General features: G+C 41.9%; 1 protein-coding gene across 1 annotated transcript in view; it reads left to right on the top strand.

Moving 5' to 3' along the window:
- The first annotated feature begins 937 nt into the window (after positions 1 to 937).
- Positions 938 to 24,875, top strand: part of slc5a5 (solute carrier family 5 member 5) — a 102,756-nt gene continuing 78,818 nt past the window's right edge. The window contains exons 1-4 of the mRNA XM_034179171.1: positions 938 to 1,300; positions 9,755 to 9,820; positions 10,022 to 10,073; positions 24,471 to 24,538. Coding sequence (XP_034035062.1) covers positions 938 to 1,300; positions 9,755 to 9,820; positions 10,022 to 10,073; positions 24,471 to 24,538 — 549 coding nt within the window. The remainder of the gene's footprint in view (positions 1,301 to 9,754; positions 9,821 to 10,021; positions 10,074 to 24,470; positions 24,539 to 24,875) is intronic.

Genomic DNA, 24,875 nt, shown 5'->3' with positions numbered 1-24,875 from the left:
ACATGCGAGAATCACAGGCTGTCTCTCTGTTATTTTCAATGGGAGCTACTGTGAGATACACTCGCTTCCTGATCATGTCGTTCTGGGGGAAAGTGAAGTTTGCTCTTTAACGTCTTGATTATTGTCCTTTACAACACTGTTTGTCCTCTTTGTTCCAGACTAATATATATAATATGTCTGAAATTCGGTTTGCTCTTATTAAATTCCACACAGATTAAACGTAGCAGACACGGATTATTTGTTAGAATTGTTTTAGCAAGTTTTCAGGGTATCATGCAGCAGTCTCTTATTAACGTGACGAAAAGCATAAAAAATTACATTTTTGTAATATAATATTCATTTACAATTGTCATCATGCGGATTCTCTGTGTTGTTTGACTGCAGCGACTCTCTGGCACACAAGGGATTATGGGATATGTCAGTAGGGCAAATTTGTGGTCCTAAAAAATGGAATAATCTACCTGAGAAACTCAACCGATGTCCACATATCAACTGGTTCAAATATTTATACAAAGAAATGATATTCTCCAGATCTGTATTAGATGATAGTGGTTGAGTTGCATGAAGGTGTTATACATGACCCTTTTCTACTGAAATATGTAGGTGGTAACCAGCTTGTATTGGGAGCTATATGCACTGGGTGACTATTGCACTAACCATTGCACTGGCATATGATTGGCTGATTAGATATATGCTTTAATGGTCAGTTGTACTTAATATAGGTCTGGTATTTTCCAGTCGACTACATCCCAACCATATGGCATGGTGTAGTTAGTTTTATATGCAAACAGTTTACTTCTTATGAAAGATCTTTAAGTCATTTCAGACTTTTCTACAAATCACAGTTAATCTAATGTTGAACTCCGCTCCAACAGATCTAAAGTTCTGGATTCACCAGATTTGTCAAGATAAAGGCAAAGGAAATCAAAGTAAAACAATGGAACAGCAGTCTGCTAATGACCCGTCCACAACAGCCTTTGCTCTAGCTGACTATATTGTCTTTGCTGCCATGCTGTTGGTCTCTATGGGGATCGGACTCTTCCAAGCCCTGAAGAAGTCAAGGGACACCACCGCTGATGACTTCTTTGTTGGTGGTCGGAATATGCCAGCCGTGCCAGTTGGACTGTCCCTCTCTGCCAGTTTTATGTCAGCAGTTCAGGTCTTGGGTGTTCCTTCTGAGACATTTCGCTATGGCTTTAGATTCCTCTACATGTGCCTTGGACAAACCCTGAATGCCCTGATGACAGCTTTCCTGTTCCTGCCAGTCTTCTATCGACTTGGCATCACCAGCACAAATCAGGTAATAACCATTTTATACACTTTGTCATGAATTAAACAGGAACATAAATTAACATACCAGTAAACAATGAAAAATTGGTCAAATGATGATATAACCATGAAACGTGGAGTAAATATTCACACTGAGGTAGTCTTCAAATTTTTCTGATGAGCCAACTGAAAATCAAAGATGGGTAGAATTTTTTTCAAGGTGGCTTCCAATTTCAAGTCAAAATAAAAAAAAATTCCCATATCTCCAATGATCATTAATGAATTTAAGTGTATATTCTGTCCATTAATGTTTTTTTCATCTTAAACCTGATTAAAATGCTACAGAAGGTCTGAGACTGTGGAGAAGAATATATTGCTCTGGTTTTGTTTTTCATACTTGTGAGTGACATGACAGCTGCCTATGACAGAGAATTGTAGTATAACACATGCAGAATAAAAGCATTCTGACAATGATCTTTAAGGCCCCGTCACACATAGCAAGAATGTGCAGGATATAATCGGACACAGTCGGAAGGAAAAGAGGTGTGGTAAGCAGTGTCAGAACGCATCCGGAGTACCTCATCCACACCTGCACGATGGCATCCAAAGCGCATGTAGACAACAGGTACAAGTTGTGCTCAAAAGTTTGCATACCTGGCAGAATTTTTGCTTTTTTGGGCCATTTTTAAGAGAATATGAATGACAACACAAAAACTTTTTTTCCACTCATGGTTAGTGGTTGGGTGAAGCCATTTATTGTCAAACAACTGTGTTTCCTCTTTTTGAATCACGATGACAAGCGAATTACCCAAATGACCCTGATCCAAATTTTATATACCCCTTTTCTTAATACCGTGTGTTGCCCCTAACAGCAATGACAGCTTGGAGTCTTTTGTGTAGTTTGTGGACTGTCATGGTCTGGCCCTCTTGGGGCCAGCTGTTATGATTTTGGACCTTTTTTCCATGTTCTGAGCCTCTATGCCATGTCTTATTATCATTGTCATGTTCATGTTATGTTTGCTTTTGTTTTATTTATTCTCTGTGCATCTTTTCTTTGCCACATATTTTGTTTTGCTTTATTGTTTATTATTTGCTTTCACTCTTGGTCCCTTAGTTACTTTAGTCTTAGTTTCATTGTTTATCACATTTATTATATTATGCTTTAGTCACAGGGTTTTGTTATTATTTATCGTCAGTGTTTTTTATCTGATTATGTTCCATTTGTTATGTATTGCAATTTCTGTTTATCACTAATGATTTTCATCATGAGTTATTCTGTTATGTTTTTCCTGTCACTTTGTTACTTTCCATACTTTAGCCATTGTCAAGTTCTGTTCTAGTTGCTCTTGTATTTATGCTCATGTTTGATTTTGGTTCCTGTTGTTGTTTTACATTCTGACCCTGATTTCCATTTTACTCTGTTCTGCTTTTGCTGTTTGTTTCCACGCCCTGCACCTGACATTATGTTTTTTCCCTCACTTTGATGCAGCCTGTTTTGTTTCTGTTCACTCACACTCTTGCACCTGCTCCCGTGTCTTTGTCTATTACATCACGCCACTTTGCTCACTCCCTTCCTCACACTTTTGCCCTGTCTTACTCTTTAGCCAGAAGCCACACCCCTTCTAGATTGTTTCTCACGTGCACCTCGTTTACACCATCTGTCCCTCACTTCTCCCTAATTAGTCCTCAAGTATTTAAACTCCACAGTCCTTCACTTCTTCGCCAGATTGTAGTCTTTGCACTCTTTCCAGCGCCCATCACAGTCCTGTTTTTGTCTTGCCGTGTTCTGAACTTTGCTCTGTACCTCGACCATGCCTTTTGCTTCATCCCGGATGTCTGAGTTTGCTCGTGCCTCTGAACCCTGCTCGTTTGTGACTGCGTCTCAGCCTGATCCTGCTTGTACCTCTGCCACGCTGACTGATTACATGTGTACCGAAACTAAGCCTGGAATAAAGACCATGATTTCTCCCACACCAAAGCCTTGTCTGGGGGTTTGCATTGCGGGTCAAGCCGCTCCTGGTGACGGGCTCCCTCCCGCCCTGACATGGATGAGGCTCTCTGATGATGAAGCTGCCACTGAAAATGTTTCGGACTTTACGAGGTCTATTAGAAAAGTATCCGACCTTATTATTTTTTTCAAAAACCATATGGATTTGAATCATGTGTGATTGCGTCAGACAAGCTTGAACCCTCATGCACATGTGAGTTTTTCCACGCCTGTCGGTTGCGTCATTCACCCGTGAGCAGGCTTTGAGTGAGGAGTGGTCCACCCCCTTGGCAGATTTTCATTGTCAAGAAATGGCGGAATGATTTGAGCTTTTTTTCCATCAGAATTTTTTTCAGAAACTGTTAGAGACTGGCAGCTGGAAACAATTAGAAAAATTTATCTGGCTTTTGGTGAAAATGTTACGGGCTTGGTAGAGAATAAGGAGTGTTACTGTCGCTTTAAGCACGGCCCCCAGCGGCTGTGGGGCGCGCCGCACTCCGAAGCCGCCATCGACAGGCTGAACGACCATTTCATTTCTAAACGGATGGCTGTCTGGATCTGTGACCATCGTGTGCCATTTCTCTGGTTATCACAAGAGCTGGATATCAACCATTTTCCGGCAGATTTAACTTTTAACAAGAGATTTTGTCATGGAAAGCCGAGTGGAGGCTTCGCGCGTCATGATGGATTCGCTACTGGAGCGAGACAAAACCACCTCCGTTTTGGTCTCACAGGACGGTTTTGAGATGGCGTTCAGACAGCTGTCGGTGGTTTTTCCATTGCTCCGCTCCTCTTTCCATGACAAAAACTCCTGTAACAGTGGAATGTGCCCTTCATTTCCAAACTGGACGCTGTGTTTTATCCGGGACGTCGTCTGACTAGCACAGGAATTGTGAAAAGACGTGGCCATCAGCACCTTTTCGGCACATTGAGACAGACGTGCGGAGGAATTCCGCGCATCGCGGCGGTGCCGCATGGCGCACAGCAACGCCGTGATGAAGCCTCACGGGACATGTTCTGGCATGTCCAGGCACATCCACAATTTCTCGGATAATCACTCCTTATTCTCTACCAAGCCCGTAACATTTTCACCGAAAGCCAGATAAATTTTTCTAATGGTTTCCAGCTACCAGTCTCTAACAGTTTCTTAAAAAATTCTGATGGAAAAAAAGCCCAAATCATTCCGCCATTTCCTGACAATGAAAATCTGCCGAGGGGGTGGACCACTCCTCACTCAAAGCCTGCTCACAGGCGAATGATGCAACCGACAGGCGTGGAAAAACTCACGCATGCGCACGAGGGTTCAAGCTTGTCTTGCCGCCACTGGAAAAACACCTCTGTTGGAAGCCTTAAGGACAAGTTGGAACATGCCCAGCTGTTAAACAATTTCTCAGATACTCCACTGAAAGCCATCCAAAGCCGCCTGGATTTTACAAATGGTTATCAACACGGAGGTGTTTTTCCTGTGGCGGAGCGTCGCGGCGGCTGCGAGCCGACGCTGCAATCCGTCTGCACGTCTTTCATTAAAAAAATCTCCTTTAACAGTGGAATATCCGGATAAAATGCTGAAACCAACTTCTTCTGAAACTTCTCTCTCTCTCACGACGTCCTGGATCAATAGAGCCTGAAATGTGGAGGTTTTCAGCTTGAAACAGGCTGACGATGGCGCCTGGGAGCGCTGCGTGATGTCCCGCTCCGTGGGAAGTCCTTAAAGCGACAGTATCACCTCAAAATCTCTCATCAGTCGTTAAAATTTTCACCGAAAACCAGCTGAATTTTTCGAACCGTGTCCACTTCGATGTGCCTCAGGTTTTGAAAAGATTTTGATCAAACAAAGCGCCAGTCTCTCAGAAACTTCTCAGACAAAGGAATTCCGACGAGGGGCTGGACGACTCCTCCCACAAGGAGTGCTCACAGGCGAATGACGTCACCGACAAGCGTGGAAAAACTCACTCATGCGCACGAGGGTTCAAGCATGTCTGATGTAAAAACATATGAATGAAATCCATATAGTTTTTGAAAAAAATAAAAAGGACCTATACTTTATTGACAGACCTCGTACAAGCCTGCAATTGATTCCTGGCCAAGCTAGGAATCGGCAGGTACATTTCTGGAAAAGGTTTTACTCTATTTGTTGGTGGGTGACATCAGGCAGAGAAAATGCAGAAACAGCACAAGGGCAACCCAGAAGAGTGAAACAAACATTGCATCATCAGATCATGAAACTACTGACCATTCATACGAAGGTGATGGCTCAGCATTCACTCATATCAGTGGACTTTGTGAGCAGATGCTTGGAAAAAGTCAGGAATACGTTGTTCTTAGGAGCTTTGAGACTTTGTAGCAGCTCGTGAATGTGCATGAGTGTCATGCATGCTGCCCAGTTCAGTGTTCCACACAAAAAAACGAGACAAACACTTTGCTCTCAACTCTTAATTTTTGAGAGAGCCTGCTGGATTTTGGATTCAGAAGTTTGATGAGTCTGCTGTCTGAATCGGAAGATGATGCTTTCTTAACACAGGAAAAAAAAAGTGGCACAGTGAGCTCACACGTGAAACCACAATGCTGTTTTCTTAGGCGGCTGTCTGCACATATCGCTGAAACTCTGTCACAGTGCTGTTTTTTACACGGCTGTCTGCACATATCGCTGAAACTCTGCCACAACACTGTTTTTTACACGGCTGTCTGCACATATCGCTGAAACTCTGCCACAACACTGTTTTTTACGCGGCTGTCTGCACATATCGCTGAAACTCTGCCACAACACTGTTTTTTACGCGGCTGTCTGCACATATCGCTGAAACTCTGTCACAACACTGTTTTTTACACGGCTGTCTGCACATATCGCTGAAACTCTGCCACAACACTGTTTTTTACACGGCTGTCTGCACATATCGCTGAAACTCTGCCACAACACTGTTTTTTACACGGCTGTCTGCACATATCGCTGAAACTCTGTCACAACGCTGTTTTTTACACGGCTGTCTGCACATATCGCTGAAACTCTGCCACAACACTGTTTTTTATACAACTGTCTGCACATATCGCTGAAACTCTGCCACAACACTGTTTTTTACACGGCTGTCTGCACATATCGCTGAAACTCTGCCACAACACTGTTTTTTACACGGCTGTCTGCACATATCGCTGAAACTCTGTCACAACGCTGTTTTTTACACGGCTGTCTGCACATATCGCTGAAACTCTGCCACAACACTGTTTTTTATACAACTGTCTGCACATATCGCTGAAACTCTGCCACAACACTGTTTTTTATACAACTGTCTGCACATATCGCTGAAACTCTGCCACAACACTGTTTTTTATACAACTGTCTGCACATATCGCTGAAACTCTGTCACAACGCTGTTTTTTTCGCGGCTGTCTGCACATATCTCTGAAACTCTGCCACAACTCTGTTTTTTTCGCGGCTGTCTGCACATATCGCTGAAACTCTGCCACAACGCTGGGTTTTTTTTTCACGGCTGTCTGCACATATCGCTGAAACTCTGCCACAACTCTGTTTTTTTTTTCACGGCTGTCTGCACATATCGCTGAAACTCTCACAATATTTTTTCCAGATTATTTGAACACACGCAGATGCATTTTTTTTACATTCAGACTCTTCAGAGTTACTGCATCGATGGCAACACTTAAGAGGATGCACAGTGTCTCACAGGCTGCACGTGCACGGGAAACATGTTCTCTCGCAGTGGAGAGAGGTTGCTGTTGTTACCAACTGCTTTGAAATTAACACAGTTATCACTTTAAATGAGAGTCATCGTGACACAACATCACACACGTACATTTTCCAGTTGATCCGCAGCTCCATTTTTAACGTTAGCCGCATTTTGTCTACATTCCATTCAGTAGTGCGCTCAACTCATCTCAACTCAGTTTATTTCTAAAGCACATTTAAAACATCAGCAATAAAAAATGGTCACCAGGTTACACCCAATAATAAGTAAATATATAAGTTAAGAACTACAATGAAATTGCAACAGGTAATAACAATAATACTATATAATACAGTTGATTTAAATAGTATAGTATTATATTGTACATAGACTATACTGTATTGTATTTTTGTGTTTTGTCTTTCCATTGTTGTTGTTCTAAAAATGCACTTCTAATCTCCTCTAATTGTCTGAGTGTAGGCGTGTACTAGCTTCCTCCTTATTAAAGGAGGCCTGTGACACCTGTGCAAAACCTGTTTGATATCCTATAGAAGGCCATGCTGGGCTGAAACATGTTGGTGCGTATTTTAATTATATAGCCATGCCACAATAAAGGCTTTTTAATTCAATTTTCACAGAGTGCCTTGGAGCTTTGTTTTTGGTCTTCCTGAGGTTTTCACACAAAAGAGCTTTTTTTTGTTTTTTCATTTTTTCACCATTTGAAGATAAAAACGCCTGTTTTGTAAGTGAGCACCTGTGCATAAACATTTTTTTAAAAACTTTTTGATTCACAATTTGTGGACCCATGCAGCACTCCTTTATCGATTTTATCTTTACATAAAAACATATATTGCTTTTGCCACGGGCTGGAGCATCCGCGCAGTGCGACTGTCTGATCATGTGAACACTCAGCTGATGCTCTGAATGTCACATCACCTATGTGAGCTGGTGCATTTATGATGCGAGAGCCGACTCTTCATGAGACGAGCGCATCAGGTAATTCATGTAAAACATGAAAGAAAGAACAGCTAATCCACGTCATTTCATTACTTCCTGTGTACATCTAGGCAGAGGCTAACTCCACTCTTTATAACAGGAAAAAATTGTGGTGTTTTATTAATTTTTTTGCTCCACTGCTGTGTGCGCGATGTTCCATGTGCTCGCACTGTGTTCGTGTACGCAAACACGAGCATGCATGAAATTGTCACCCTGATGTCATGCACGCCTGTCCAAACGTGTGTCCCTCCCGACTGCAGGTGGAATGTTTTGCTGTTCCCCATTTCGTTTTTGGTTCGCGGTTCTCTTGGTTTCTGCGTCTTTCGTGTTATATGTGAAGGGGCCCTTATATAGTGTTTCAAAACAACTACAGCTGTCACAAAGTGCTGTACATGACACACAAAATACTATGAAAAAGAAAAATTTATGAGACAATAAAAAAAAGAAAACAAACAAAAAGAGGAATTGACAAATTAATGCAATTAAGAATAAGAATAGTCTCATGCTGGGTTAAAAGTTAGGGAGTAGAAATGGGTTTTAACACGAGTTTTAAACGTGGACAGTGAGGGTGCTTCTCTAATGTGGAGTGGAAGCTCATTCCAAAAAGTTTGAGCAGTGACAGAGAAGGCTCACCCCACTCTGAGCTTCCGCTTCGACCTCGGCACCTCCAGGAGCAGTTGATCAGTTGACCTGAGGCATCGAGCAAGAGTGTAAGGGTGAAGAGCTAAGAGAGGTAAGGCGGGACGAGACCATCAAGAACGTTAAATGCAAATAAAAGGCTGGCAAACAATGCCCAGTGGGGCTGAGTGTGATCCAGGTGAGATAAATAGTGTTACAGGTGCTACATCAAGAAAACACAAAGTTAATTAATTCAAAATTGCTCCCGACATGCACCGACATCGGTGTGTGAATGTGTCTATGAATGTGTAAACACTGAACCTCACAAGCAAGAATTTGATGTCAGGGCTGTGCAAATTTGCACTGAATAGTTGACGTGGATGATACTTACCTGATAACATAATGCATTATGTATGTAGGCTGAAGGGTTTGAACTGTTGCAATAAATAAATAACTAAATAAATAGTGTAATATTATATTGCTTTTCAGTGCATTTGGCACTATTTTTCACCCGTGCCAGTAGAACTGCTTAATTTGTTATTGCAGTTTCCAACAATGTCTAATAACAGTAGTTTTTATTTTTTAAGTTTTTAAAATGAATCATTGTTGACTGATCAGCAAGAACTGTCTTTGTGTATGTATGAATGTTTTTAAAATGTGATTTGTTTCTTAAAGAGTTATTTACAGTCTTGTTTGATTTTTGTTGGATTGTTGAATTTTCATATTAGTATTTGTGATTTTCGCTCAACACATAAAAAAATCAGTTTGTTTTTTTTATAAAATTCAAGGGTCTCTAAAAAAAAAATTGCACAGTGCTATAAGTAAATGTTTACATTTCCAAAAAAAATTTTTGTCAAAGAAATTAAATAATTGTTTTGGGTCATTTAAATTTGTGGTCATTTCTTATACACAATGTAAAGTAAAAAAAAAAAAAAATGCCTTGGAGGTTTGTGCATGAAAAAGAATCTGTTTAATCTGACGATTCAAGCAAAGTAAATGCAAAATAATCCAAATTAAAATACCAAATGGTAGAAATAATATTTAAATTGAGTGTAGAAACAGAATTAGACTTTTCTGATTAGAAAAACAGAAGAAGCTGAAATGCACCTGTGTGTCATTGAATGTGATGAATTAAAGAGGTGAAGATGGATGAAGCATGTGTGGAAAGATATGTTACAGAACTCTCGCCACTCTCTGTCTGTCACAGTATCTGAAGATGAGATTTGGCAAAGGGATGCAGCTGTTGGGGAGCATCCAGTTTCTTTTGGTGACGGTAAGACAGACAAATACATTACTGTTTTCTCTAATGTGGTATAAAGGGTTTCCCCCCCACATGCAAAGTCCTAAGGGGCTTTGTGCAAAGAAATGTCTGGTGTGAATCAGAATTAATTATTTTCTGCAGTTATTAGTCAACTGAAGTGTAAACCGAACACATCTTCACATTAAATGTTTGCTGACTGTTTGTCTTTCTCAGACACTTTACACAGGCATTGTAATCTACGCACCAGCTTTGATCCTCAGCCAAGGTATATGACGCTACCTGCTCATCATCAACATTTAGAATGTTATGTAGTTATTTATTTTAGCTTTTTATGACCACCATTTGTCTCACTCTGATATTAACCCTCTGGAGTCAACTGACACACCTCCACGTCAGTCACATGACTGAATTAAGTGGACATAATACCCAATCTGCTCCACCCTGAAGCTCCGTTTGAATGTGTATTGAACGTGTTGACTTCAACCTATATACCAGTATAATTTGAATTATGATGAATAATTTATGCAATGCTTTTTCCTGAATAATATGGATATTTTTGCTGCGTGTTTTTGTATAAACCGGCAGCAAACAGGAGTGTCATTTCCTTGTCTAGCTGCAGGAGAAGCTGGGGTGGGAAGAAACACAACTTCCCCTTTATCATTTGTGGAAAATGCACGAGCTAAACCAATCAAACATCACCAAGCCCACGTGTGCGTGATCGTGAACCACAGATCCCACATGATTTTGCTAGTGCTTGTGCACTTTGAGCAGGATGCACGTGAATGGGAGTTTTTTTTCCATCTGTAAAAAAAAATTTCTCTTTATCATCCTCAATCCACATAATTTGGTTGCTGAGGGAAGAAAATTGTGTGATTTTGGCACAGAGAGAAAAGCAGACAGCGATCAGTTTTGATATTTGAGAGATTTGTGATATTTGGTGTGTTTGGACTGTGTGGTGTTATTGGGTTTTTTGTTTGTTTGTTTTGTTTTCTTGCATCAAAATAATGAGGCGTCTTATGAATGTGGACCAGGCGCTTCAACTTTTTTTTGAGCTGGACAGAGATGACACGTGGAGCGCATCATCAGAGTCTGGACCAGAGAGTGAGGATTCTGAGGATGATCCCTCTATTGTTCTGGATGAACAACAAGCGCAGGTGGATGCACACGGAGATCTGCACAGAGGATTGGATGGCATGTCCAGCTAAAGTAATGACAAGAGACAGGTTTAGATCCATATTTTGGAACATCCACCTTAGTGATTCAGATGAGGATGTAACAAATGACAGAAAAAAGGGAACACCAGGTCATGACAAACTGTTTAGAGTCAGGCCTCTCGATGATGACATCCTCAGTGCCTGCCAGGCTTATTACCACCTGAGGAGGAAGCTGGCAATGGATGAAAGAATGGTGGAGATGAAGGCTAAAACTGGAATTATACGACATATAAAGGACAAGCCAATTAAGTGGGGGGAGGGGGGTGAAACTTTTTGTGTTGGCTAAGTCAAGCAATGGCTACACAATCAGGTTTACCATCTACACTGGCAAGACTGTGACCACAAGAGAGCATGGGCTGTGTTATGGCGTGGTCATGAATCTGATTCAGACATCCTCTCTTGGTACTGGGTACCATATTTACATGGACAATGTTATTCAAGTCCCAGACTGTTCATGGACCTGGCCAAGATGAAATTTGGAGCATGCGGTACATACAGGGAGAACAGAAGAGTATGTCCCAGAGGGAGGCCAAATGTTCCCAACAGAACTGTAGAAAAGAATCTCTGATATGGATCAGAGAGGGGCCTCTGGTGTTTGTAAAGTGGATGGACACATGGGAGGTGTCTGTGTGGGCCACCATCCATTCTGCATTTTCAGGTGAGATGGTGTGGAGACGTTGGTCTGAGTTATTGGTGTTGGGCCAGTGGATCTGCAGGATTCTTCTCAAGCAGCTGTTGATGAAAGTCTGAACTTTCATGGAGGTGGTCTTTATTGTCCTCCGTGGCTCGGTTCTGTACAGTAGGACTGACTTGACGTTGGAGTTGAACAGCTTGATCTTAGTGCAAGTTGATACCATCTTAGAGCTCCATATGTTCTTCAGCTGCAAGTACGCTGCCCTCGTCTTGCAGATTCATGCTGATTCTTGTTATGGAACACCACTTAAATATGATTGGTTTATGTTAGACCTGGCTTAAACCTACTGCTGTCCTCCCCTTAAATGAAGCCTGCCCACCGGCATACACATTTAGTCACCTCCCTCGTGATACGAAGCAACATGGGGGTGTTGCTCAAATTTATAAATCTGGGTTTAGCCTACTAGCTGTTGGTGGTCTAAAATATAATTCATTTGAACATCTGACTCTCCATTCTGCACAGCCAAGGTCAGAAGAATAAAAATCAACTATGCTATTTTCTCACCGTATATAGGCCCCCGGGCCTATATTCTGAATTCTTAGATAAATTTGGTGAGTTTATCTCTAATTTGGCAACCCATGCAGATAACATTGTCATTGTTAGTAGAGAAGCTTGAATCTTCGACTGCACTGTGTTGCTTGACACGAGGACGTTTTGCTTGTAATCGCAGAAGCTTCCTCAGCTAAATTTCTTGCTCTGGTAGTGTGACTCCTGTCTTGACTCTAGAGAAGAATAACAGAAGCCAGCAAAAGCTGGAGTTTTAAACCTAACCAGACCACTCCTACCGAGAGGCAGACTGTTATTGGCAATGACTAAGAATTGCTCTAAGTAGCGCCGGTGGACTTCAGTCTGCAGTTCATCTCCACCTTAAAGACACTAACCACACGTTTGAGGACAAGGAAGTTAAAATCTTAGCCAGAGAAAAGAAATGGTTTGAGAGGGGAGTGAAGGAAGCATTGTATGTGAAACATTTGAAACCCAGCCTTAACCGGGGAAGGCCCTCTCTGTGGTGCTGGTATAGCCTTTTGTGCAACGGCTACTTAGTCTCACCTATGTAGTGTTCGTTACAGTTTTCCTGACATCTGATAGAATACACTACATTGCTCTGTTTGTAACTAGGGATCCTGTCCTTAGGGTGAACAAATTTCTGTCTCAAGGTGTTAACAGGTTTAAAGTAAACAGGGATTTTGTGCTGTCTGAAGATCCTCTGTAGTTTTTCCCCTACTCCTGCTAAATAAGGGAGAGAGAGAGAGCCAAAGAGCAGATATTGGTCAGTGTAAGTGGGGGTTTACAGAAAAACCACTCACATGTCCGGAAAGCCCTTGCAGTATGTGGGTACCCACAATGGTCCCTGGATAAACTGCAGAAGTCTGCAGTTCATCTCCACCTTAAAAACACTAAAGCCCCTTTCACATTGGCGTATTCGTAGAGCGGCATATTGCCCGAAATGCGTATTCAGTGCGTACTCAGCCTTTCTCCGTACTTGCAGCTGCATGTGTTTGCTTTTTAATGTGTACACACAGTCGCGTGTAGACCTTGCCGCTATTTAAACCCAGTTACATCGTTGCTCTTGGAAAACAGTGGACTGTATCTTGAAGTTTTTAGTTTCATTACTGCCATGTATGTAGCCAAAGCTGCTATATTCTGCCTCTGTGGAAGTGTGCTCTGTTCTCTACTGCACGGCGTGGTGTGGCTCAGAAACAGTCATTTAACATTATTATTATTTTTTATTATTATTATTTTTTGTCTTGGTTTGTCATTTTCATTGTGTACAGATGCTGCTGAGTCTGGCTGTGGTAAAGGCTGCTGTGAATGAAGCGCTGTGACTCTAAACTTTTAAAGCTCTGGTTGCTCCGATCAGGTCCGCTGATTTGATCAGGGTGTCTGATGATCGCGCCGACATGCAGCAACGAGGCTTTTATTTTAAAGAGTCACAGCGCATATTCAGGTTTGATCAGATGGAGAGAGAGAGAGAGAGAGAGACAGAGAGCAACAAAGAGAGAGAGAGGGAGAGAGAGCAACAAAGAGAGAGAGAGGGAGAGAGAGCAACAAAGAGAGAGAGAGGGAGAGAGAGCAACAAAGAGAGAGAGAGGGAGAGAGAGCAACAAAGAGAGAGAGAGGGAGAGAGCGACAGAGGGAAAGAGAGAGGGAGAGAGCGACAGAGGGAAAGAGAGACAGATGGAGAAGGAGACAGAGGGAGAGAGAAAGAGCGTGACAGAGGGAGAGAGAGTGAGCGACCTGCTGTTTCTGGATTTCTGAGTTGAGGTTCAATTCCCTCTTCTAAGCACACACATGTCCATCAGTTACATCAGCTGTGAGCACACACAGGCGCTGTGGGCTGTGTGATTATGTTCTCAGCTGAATCCTCTGGATACATGCACTCAGTTTTTGGTTGTGTACAGGAATGCCGTGTTGCACAGACTTGCATGCAGTAATGCTGTGCTGCGCAGACCTGCTTAAAACTGTGTCCAGCCAACTGTCTACGCCGAAGAAAATTAAACATGTTTAATTTCTTCCATCCTATGCGCGTAGCCCTCACCATACTGCTGCATGGGGAGAAAAAACTTGACATAGAGCTGCTAAAAGTGGCCGTAGAGCTGCTAAACTCAGCAGACGATACGCCACAATAAGCAGCTCTACGAATACGCCAATGTGAAAGGGGCTTAACAACACGTTTGAGGACAAGGAAGTTAAAATCTTAGCCAGAGAAAAGAAATGGTTTGAGAAGGGAGTGAAGGAAGCATTGTATGTGAAATAGTTGAAACCCAGCCTTAACTGGGGAGGGGGTCTGAGACATGCTTTGTCCCCTGTTTACAATGGGGTACGCAGGTCAATGCAGTTTCAGTCTGTTGTTCTTGGTAATGAGTCATTCACGTCGTCAGGAGAGGCGTCAATCCCATCGTTAGGAGGGACAGCGTTCGGAGGGTGCTAACTACAGTACAATAAGTGCTAATTAGAGCAATTGTTAGTCATTGCCAATAGCAGACCTCCTCTTGGTAGGAGGGGTCTGGTTAGGTTTAAAACTCCAGCTCTTGCTGGCTTCTGTTATTCTTCTCTACAAAAGTCAAGATGGAAGTCAGACAACCAGAGCAAGAAATTTATCCGAGAAAGCTTCTGTGATTAGAAACGAAACGTCCTCGGGTCAAGCAACCCAGTCCAGTCAAAGATTCAAGCTTCTCGACTATGGTAACCACCTGGACAACTGAGAGCCTTCACAGAAACAATTCTCATTGTTGGTGACTTCAACATTCATATAAATAAGCCTTCTGACCCTCTCTGCAAATCATTTATTAATGAAAATACCCTGGATTTTGTCCTTGTTCACAGTATTGCTGTCACAAATATTGACATCATGCCTCTTGTGTCAGTGGTCTCAGATAACTCACTTATTAAGTTTACAGTCTTGCTACCGTGTATACTGGAAGAAGAACCTTATTTATTATTGTAGAGACACATCAACTCTTCAACGATAATTGAACTTGGAGCCAGACTGCCTGATATCTTAGCAGCACTTTTGGAAAATGACAATTCAGGAGCCTGTCTTTTGGACAGCTTCAACTCGGTGCTTACAACCACACTCAACATGATCGCTCCACCTATATTAAAGCCACGCCCCTCCAAGGCACAGTCGCCTTGGTTCAGTGATCACTTACGTGGTCTCAAGCATAAGGCTAGAGGTCTAGAACAAAAATGGCATAGTTCAAAACTAGAAGAACTCCACCTCATGTGGCGCAACACTATTCTAGACTATAATCAAGTACTACTGGCTAGAATCGGGCCTACTACTCTGATCAGCAAAAAGCATGCCACTCTCCTTTTACAGCTCAAGATTTTTATTAGGTTACTTTGAGAAGAAAATAGATCACAGATTAAATATATCCCAGCATGCCTTAATTCAGCCACTGCAGCCTGTTATCGAGGTGGGTCCCATCACTAGAATAACCAAATTTAATAATATCTCACTGGGTGTGCTGAAAAAAACATGTAATTCTGCTAAAGGCACAACCTGCTTATTTGACCCGATACCAACAAAACTGTTTAAGGACTTGTGGCCCAATCTTGGTCCTACTGTGTTGGAAATTATTAATCTGTCTTTAACCTCTGGATTTGTTTCTAAATGTTTCATATATGGGCAGCACTGTGGCTTGGTGGTTAGCACTGTTGCCTCACAGTGAGAAGGTCGTGGGTTCAATTCCCGTGGCCTTTCTATGTGGAGTTTGCATTTCTCCCCGTGTTTGCGTGGGTTTCCTCCGGGTGCTCCGGTTTCCTCCCACATCCAAAGACATGCGGGTTAGGTGGATTGGAATCTTTAAAAAAAAATTGTCCATAGGTGTGTGGGTGTGTCTGTGTTTGTCTATTTGTGGCCCTGCGACAGACTGGCGTCCTGTCCTGGGTGTACCCCGCCTCGCGCTCTATGACTGCTGGGATAGGCTCCAGCCCCCCGCGATACTTGATTGGACTAAGCGGTAAAAGATGAATTAATGTTTCAAATATGCAGTAATTAAACATTACATTTACAGTTACATTTCAGGCCAATATCAAATCTATCATTTTGTTCTAAAATTCTGAAAAAAGTGATTTCACAGCAGCTCATGGACCACCTTACTGAGAATAATCTCTTTGAGCCACTGCAGTCTGCATTTAAAACATATCATTCCAGTGAGACAGCTCTGACCAAAGTGGTAAACAATCTTCTGCTTGCAGTAGACTCAGATACCATTATGATTCTGGTGCTGTTTGATCTTAGCACTGCGATAGATATTGTGGATCAACGTATTCTACTTGACAGGCTGGAAAATCATTTTGGGATTACTGGGAATGTCTTTGCATGGTTGGCATCAAACTTAACCAGTTGTTCTCACTGTGTTTTGTAGAGAAGCTTGAATCTTCGACTGGACTGGGTTGCTTGACGCAAGGATGTTTCGCTTCAAATCGCAGAAGCTTCCTCAGCTAAAATTCTTGCTCTGGTGGTCTGACTTCTGTCTTGACTCTTGTAGAGAAGAATAATCAAGAAGTCACAAAAGCTGGAGTTTTAAACCTAACCAGACCACTCCTACCGACAGGCAGACTGCTATAGGCTAGTGACTAAACAATAGCTCTAATTAGCACCTATTGTGCTCTAGTTAGCACCCTCCTAATAACAGGGCAGCTGTCCCTCCTAATGATGGGACGGACCCTCTCCTAATGGCTCCCTTGATGACTCTGCTGACGTGAATGACTCATTACCATGAACAAAAGACTGAAACTGCTTTGACCTGAGTACCCCATTGTAAACAGGGGATAAAGCGTGTCTCAGACCTCCTTCCCGGTTAAGGCTGGGTTTCAAACGTTTCACAAAGAATGCCTCCTTGACCCTTCTCTCAAACCATTTCTTCTCTCTGGCTAATATTTTAACTTCCTTGTCCTCAAACGTGTGGTTAGTGTCTTTAAGGTGGAGATGAACTGCAGACTGAGGTCCACTGGCGCCCTCTCTGCGGTGCTGGTATAGCCTTTTGTGTAAAGGTTGCTTAGTCTCACCTATGTAGTGTTCGTTACAGTTTTCCTGACATCTGATAGAATACACTACATTGCTCTGTTTGTAACTAGGGATCCTCTCTTTAGAGTGAACTCATTTCTGTCTCAAGGTGTTAACCAGTTTAAAGTAAACTGGGATTTTGTGCTGTCTGAAGATCCTCTGTAGTTTTTCCCCTACTCCTGCAAAATAAGGGAGAGACACACTCCTCTTCTTCTTGTCTCCGTCTCATGTCTGTCTGGTCTCTTTGTTCTCTGGGACTTCTGCACTTTATCCAGGGACCATCGTGGGTACCCACATACTGTGAGGGCTTTCCAGACAAGTTGTTGTTTTTTAGCCCTTCCCTCTGCAGTTGTAGGCACCTGTAGGGCTCTGTGTTGAAGTGTCCTGATCACCCCGAGCTTGTGTTCAAGGGGGTGGTTTGAGCCAAAGAGCAGATATTGGTCAGTGTGAGTTGGTTTTCTGTAAACCCCTGTCTGGAGCTGCCTGTTCTCTACAATCGTAACATCACAGTCCAAGAAGGCTAAATGGTTGTTTCTGGCATCCTCACGTGTGAACTTGATATTGGCGTCCACCGAGTTGATGTGTTCTGTAAAGTTCTCAACTTCCTGTTGCTTGATTTTAACCCATGTGTCATCAACATATCTGTACCAGTGACTGGGAGAGATGCCCGTGAAAGACGTCAATGCTGCCTTCTCCACTCGCTCCATGTACAGATTGGCCACAATGGGGGATACCGGAGACCCCATCGCACAACCATGAATCTGCCTGTAGTAATTCCCCCTAAACAGGAAATACGTGGTGTTAAGACAGATCTCCAAGAGTTGGCAGATGTGGTCTGGTGTGAGTTTGGTCCTTTCAAGTAGAGACACATCCTCCAGCAGTCTCTGCCTCACAGCTGAGACGGCCTCAGCAGTGGGGATGCAGGTGAACAACGAAGGCACATCAAATGACACGATTGTTTCATCTGCCTCCAGCTGCAGGCCCTTGATCTTGTTCACAAAATCTTGTGTGTTCTCCACATGGTGGTCTGAGTTACCCACTAGAGGAGCCAAAATCCACTTGAGGTGCTTGGCCAAATTGTACATGATGGAAGATGTGCTACATACAATAGGCCTGAGTGGCACGTCCTGTTTGTGGATTTTGGGCAGTCCATAGATGCACGGAGTGGCGTCCCCAGGGTACAGTCTGTATGTCTGTCTGTCGATGAGTCCCTCTTTCTCCAGGTGTTGGAGGTAGCTACTGATTTTCTTCTTATAGCCGCTCGTGGGGTCTCTCTTCAGACGTTCGTATGTATTGGAGTCACTGAATAAGTTGTTGATCTTGGCCTCGTAGTCCGATGTGTTCAGGACCACCGTGCATCTGCCTTTATCCGCTGGCAGGATAAGGATGCTTTGGTCCTTTTGCAGTGCTGACAAAGCTTTCCGTTCTTCTGCTGTGATGTTGGAAGGACGAGGCTTAGCACTGTTCACCACTGCTGTGACTCTTAGTCGGAGGTCCCCAGCTTCTGACTCTGACAAACTGTTATGTTTTATGGCTGACTCTACTGCAGTGATGTAATCTACTGTCGGTATATGTTTAGGGGTCACTGAGAAGTTTAATCCTTTAGCGAGCACATCCTTTTCTGTCTGTGTAAGAACCCTGTTGGAGAGATTCTTTACCCAATTTTCCCTGTTGTCACTAATTTGTCTGGGTGTATCTTTAAAAATACTCCCACTGAAAGTACTCCTTTTCTGCACTAAAAGGTTGTGAAACTTCCTGATTTGCCGCTCCTTACTTTTTAAATGCTCAGCCATTTGAATTTTAACTATGAACTTTGTGATCTTATTATGGGCCTCTTCTTCCACTAAAGTTTCTAACATTTTGTGCAGACTATCAAGATTATTTTGGAGGTGTAATATTTTAAAATGAAGTCTTCTAATTCTAAGACCCAAAATCCTCCTAAGGTAACTGTGCTGGATCTTTTCTGCTGTGTGACCTGCTTCTAGTGCCTTTTGCTTCATGCATTTGGGAATAACATTGTTTTGTTTGCATCTCAGGTTAAATCTTAAGTGGTTTCTAAAGTTAGCTATCTTTTTAGCAGTCTGGTTAGGTTTAAAACTCCAGCTTTTGTGACTTCTTGATTATTCTTCTCTACAAGAGTCAAGACAGAAGTCAGACCACCAGAGCAAGAATTTTAGCTGAGGAAGCTTCTGCGATTTGAAGCGAAACGTCCTTGCGTCAAGCAACCCAGTCCAGTCGAAGATTCAAGCTTCTCTACTATGGAAACCACCTGGACAACTGAGAGCCTACACAGAAACACTGTGTTTTGTACAACAACACTACTTCTAACCTTACTAATGGGGTTCCACAGGGGTCTGTCTTAGTCCTCCGGCTTTTCTCCCTTTATATAGCACCCCCTAGGCACACATTGTCCTGTCATTGCTATGCTGATGATAGTTGTACATGCCAATAACTGCTGGTAATCTCATACACATAAAAATCTTAGAGGATTGCTTTGCATCAGTAAGACCCCCTCCTGGTTTATCCAGACACCACAGTGGCTTTCTTTTTGAGTTGTTTCACTCTCCACTCATTTTGGATTTTTCTTTTACTCTATACTTTTACTTAAAGTACATTTTATGAGAAATTTACTTTTGATACTTAAGTACAGTAAATGTCAGATACTTTAAGAATTTTAATCAAGTAATATTTTTAAAGGAGACTTTAACGTTTACCAAAGTAATTTTATGCTAAGATACTTGTACTTTCACTCAAATATCACTTTGAGGTACTTTATGCAAGACTGCTCTAGGGGTTAGTAAGGTTAGACCTTGCTTCTGTGAAGCACCTTGAGGCAGCTTTGTTGTGATTTGGCACTGTATAAATTACAGAAATTGAATTGAATTGAGGTGCCAACTGTGCTTCCAGGTGAACAACAGGAGGAGTGACACACGCTGGAAGTGTCAGGCCTGTGATGTGCCCCTGTATCTTGTGTTGGACAAGAATTGTTTTTTGAGTGGCACAAATAATTTGTGTTGCATCTTATTTTGACATTTGATTGTTTTGTAAATGTTTTAGCATTAGTATGAGCATTTCCTACACTACATTTGTATTTATATTTGCATTCTAAATGTTGCTGTGACATCTGATTGTTCAATTTTTCAATTTATTTTCATTTATATAGCGCCAATCACAAGGTTGCCTCAAGGCAAGTAAGGTCTAACCTTACCAACCCCCAGATCAACAGTGATAAAGAAAAACTCCCTCTGATGAAGAAACCTCAAGCAGACCAGACTCAAAGGGGTGACCCTCTGCTTGGGCCATGCTACAGACACAAATTACAAAAAAATTCACAAAACGAACATACAGGAAATGTTGTCGCTGCACAGAATGGTTTCCGGAACAGATACCACACCCATCTCTGGATGAAGCCGCACCTCAAACAGAGAGAAAAGAAGAAAGCAGAATCAAGCATCAAAGACAACAAATACAGTATAATTTGTCAGCATTAAACAAGAAAAACAGAAGAAATACTAAGGTGATCGCCGGCCACTAGCCCTAAGCTTCAATAAAATACCCAGAATTTAGATTTAAAGTTGAGGCCGCAGTCTGTTCCATTTCCTAATAAGATGAATTAAAAGAGTAAAAAGCATAGAAACATCTATGCCAGTATGCTAGCCATATGAAAGGGAAAATAAGTGTGTCTTAAGTCTGGACTTCAAAGTCTCTACAGAATCTAACTGTTTTATTGACGCAGGGAGATCATTCCACAGAACAGGGGCACGATAAGAGAAAGCTCTATGACCCGCAGACTTTTTATTCACCCAAGGGATACTAAGTAGTCCTGCACCTTGAGAACGCAAAGCCCGGGCCGGTACGTAGGGTTTAATTAGGTCAGCTAGGTAGGGAGATATAGGCCAGTAGCAGAACCTTAAAATCTGATCTCACTGGGACAGGAAGCCAGTGAAGAGATGTCAGAATGGGTGTAAATGTGGTTGAATTTTCTGCTTCATGTCAAAACTCTGGCAGGAGCATTTTGAACCAATTGGAGACCCCTAATGTTGGACTGTGGTAAACCAGAAAATAGAACATTGCAGTAGTACAATCTAGAATAGACAAACACATGAATCCGGGTCTCAGCATCAGCCATAGACAGGATGAGATGAATCTTCGCTATATTTCGCAGGTGGAAGAAAGCACTCCTCGTAATATCATCGTACAATCAAAAATTACTCCAAGGTTCCTCACTTTGTTAGTGTGATGTATGACACACAAGCCTAGGCCAAGCATTAACTGGTCAAATTGATGCTGATGTCTCACTGGACCATCATTTCAGTCTTGTCAGAATTTAAAAGTAGGAAATTGCTGGACATCCAGCTTCTCACTGATGCAAGGCAATCTTTTAAGGATTTTATGTGGATGAGATTACCAGCAATCATCGGCATGTATAACTGAGTATCATCAGCATAGCAGTGAATGGTAACCCCAAAACGCCACAGTAGGTGCCCAAGGGGTGCTATATAAAGGGAGAAAAGCACGAGGCCTAAGACAGACCCCTGTGGAACCCCAAATTTCATGTCACTGATGTTAGACGTAGTGTTATTGTACAAAACACAGTGAGAATGATTGGTCAGGTATGGCGTCAACCATGCAAGGGCACTCCCAGTAATCCCAAAATGATCCTCCAGCCTATCGAGTAAAATGTGATGCTCCATGGTACCAAACACAGTACTGAGATCTAACAGCACCAGAACTGTAGTGGTGTCTGAATCCATTGCAAGTAGATCATTCACCACTTTAGTGAGAGCTGTCTCTGTGGAATGATATTTTCTAAAAGCAGACTGTATTGGCTCAAAAAGATTATTCTTGGTAAGGTAGTCCACAAGCTGCTGTGAAACCACTTTTTCCAAAATTTTATTGCAAAATGATAGATTTTATATCGGCCTATAGTTTTTCAATACACTAGGGCCAAGATTAGATTTAAGTAATGGTTAAGTAATGGTTTAATCACTGCAGATTTGCAACATTTAGGAACAGATCCAGAAGTTAATGAGAGATTAATAATTTCCAGCACAGTTGGCCCAAGAGTGGGCCACAGGTCCTTAAACAGTTTTGTTGGTATAGGATCAGATAAGCAGCTTGTGCTTTTTGTAGACATTGAGTTTTGTCAGCATGCCTAGTGAGATACTAATTCTGTAAATCTAGGTAATGCCTCAGTAATGGCACCCACCTCAATAGCAGGCTGCAGTGGCTGGGTTAAGGTATGCTGGGATATGCTGAATCTAATGTCTTCTATTTTCTTCTCAAAGTAATCCAGGAAATCTTGTGCTGTAAAAGAAGCGAACTACAGGTGGTTGTCCATGTATAAGTGTTGCCACCGTGTCAACAAGAACTTTGAGTTATGTCCCAGTCCTGGGTCTCCATTGTCGTATTTTGCGCTTCATAATGCGCCACACATTTTCAGTGGGCAATAGGTCTGGACTGCAGGCAGGCCGATCTAGTACCTGCACTCTTTTACCACGAAGCCACGCTGTTGTAACACGTGCAGAATGTGGCTTGGCATTGTCTTGCTGAAATAAGCAGGGACGTCCCTGAAAAAGACATTGCTTGGATGGCAGCATGTGTTGCTCAAAAAGCTGCAGGTACCTTTCAGCATTGATGGTGTCATCACAGATATGTAAGTTGCCCATGCCATGGGCACTAACACACCCCCATACCATCACAGATGCTGGGTTTTGAACTTTGCACCAGTAACAATGTGGATGGACTTTTTCCTCTTTTGTCCGGAGGACTCGACGTCCATGATTTCCAAAAACAATTTGAAATGTGGACTCATGAGACCACAGCACACTTTTCCACTTTGCGTCTGTCCATTTCAAATGAGCTCGGGCCCAGAGAAGACGGCAGCGTTTCTGGATGTTGTTGATGTATGGCTTTCACTTTGCATGGTAGAGTTTTACCTTGCACTTGTAGATGCACTTGTAGACTGAAAATGGTTTTCTGAAGTGTTCCTGAGCCCACGCGGTAAGATCCTTTACACAATGATGTCAGTTTTTAATGCAGTGCCGCCTGAGGGATCAAAGGTCACGGGCATCCAGTGTTGGTTTCAGCCTTGCCGCTTACGTGTTGAAAGTTCTCCAGATTCGCTGAATCGTCTGATTATATTATGGACTGTAGATGATGGAATCCCTAATTTCCTTGCAATTGAACATTGAGAAACACTGCTCTTAAACTGTTGGACTATTTTTTCACACAGTTGTTCACAAAGTGGTGATCCTCGCCCCATCTTTGCTTGTGAATGGCTGAGCCTTTAGGGGATGCTCCTTTTATACCAAATCATGACACTTACCTGTTTCCAATTAACCTGTTCACGTGTGGAATGTTCCAAACAGGTGTTCTTTGAGCATTCATGAACTTCCCCAGTTCTTTGTTGCCCCTGTCCCAGCTTTTTTGAAATGTGTTGCAGGCATCCATTTCAAAATGAGCAAATATTTGCACAAAAACAATAAAGTTTATCAGTTTGAACATTAAATATCTTGTCTTTGTGGTGTATTCAATTGAATATAGGTTGAAGAGGATTTGCAAATCATTGTATTCTGTTTTTATTTACATTTCACACAACGTCCCAAATTCATTGGAATTGGGGTTGTACATTTGTATGTTTTTGAAAGTTACAATTTAGATTTACATTTTAAGTTAAAAAAAATGTTTATTAAACATGTTTGTGGTTTTCACAGTCAAAAAACAAACTTTTTTCTGCTCGGATTTTATGTTTTTGTGTGAATTTAGGTTCACTGTGTTAATACAGTATGTCAGAATGTAAGAAAAACTGTAAAGTCGCACAGTTGAGATTGTGCTAAAAAATGACACCTAACAAGGCAAAGTGAACTGTTTTTTAAGGTAAATTATGAAGGTCAAACCAAAAGTAGTCAAAAATGGTCTATTATACCCTGGACTCTAGAGGGTTAAATAAATCAGAGTAGTCTGATTAAATCTGAAAAAGCAGATTAAACTCATGATGAGACAACAGACATGGCAAAATGGTGGAAAAGACAACACGGTGTCAGAGGTGACAGTCTCTACTGGTGTAGTATCTGCAGTAATTGTGCAGAACTAACATCGGACCATCTTTGACAAACCCCTTCATATCATTATTCTTAAAAATGGTTAATGGGTATGTATGTACATTTCATGTTTGCACATTTAACACCACTTGCATACATTATGTGAGAAATGCTGTATTTTTTGTTTTGGATTCAGCAACTGGACTCAATATGTGGGCATCTCTGTTTTCTACTGGGATCATTTGCACTCTGTACACTACACTGGTAAGCATGTGCTTTACTTTTGTTTGTGCAAAATCTTTTACTGCAAAATCTGAAATACAAATATCTCTGAAACTGATGATGGGTCTTTTCAAAATAAATTCAACATTGACAAAATATGAATTAATATTATTAATGTTTGCATCAGTTTTTAGAAACACAGGTGTAATCTATAAATTATAATTAACTGAGTAATTAAAAGTAGATACATATAATTTATGACATTAAACAAATCATTAATTTGAATGACCTAGTGCACAAATCATTTTAATGCATTGATTCCCAAAGTGTGTGTGTGGTGGGGGGGGGGAGATAGACCGTTCATTGGACATAATGTAGA

Source organism: Thalassophryne amazonica, chromosome 10 (assembly GCF_902500255.1).
Source record: "Thalassophryne amazonica chromosome 10, fThaAma1.1, whole genome shotgun sequence".
Lineage (NCBI taxonomy): Eukaryota > Metazoa > Chordata > Actinopteri > Batrachoidiformes > Batrachoididae > Thalassophryne > Thalassophryne amazonica.
The sequence above is the reverse complement of the archived record's forward strand: the minus strand, read 5'-3'. Positions and strand labels throughout refer to the sequence as shown.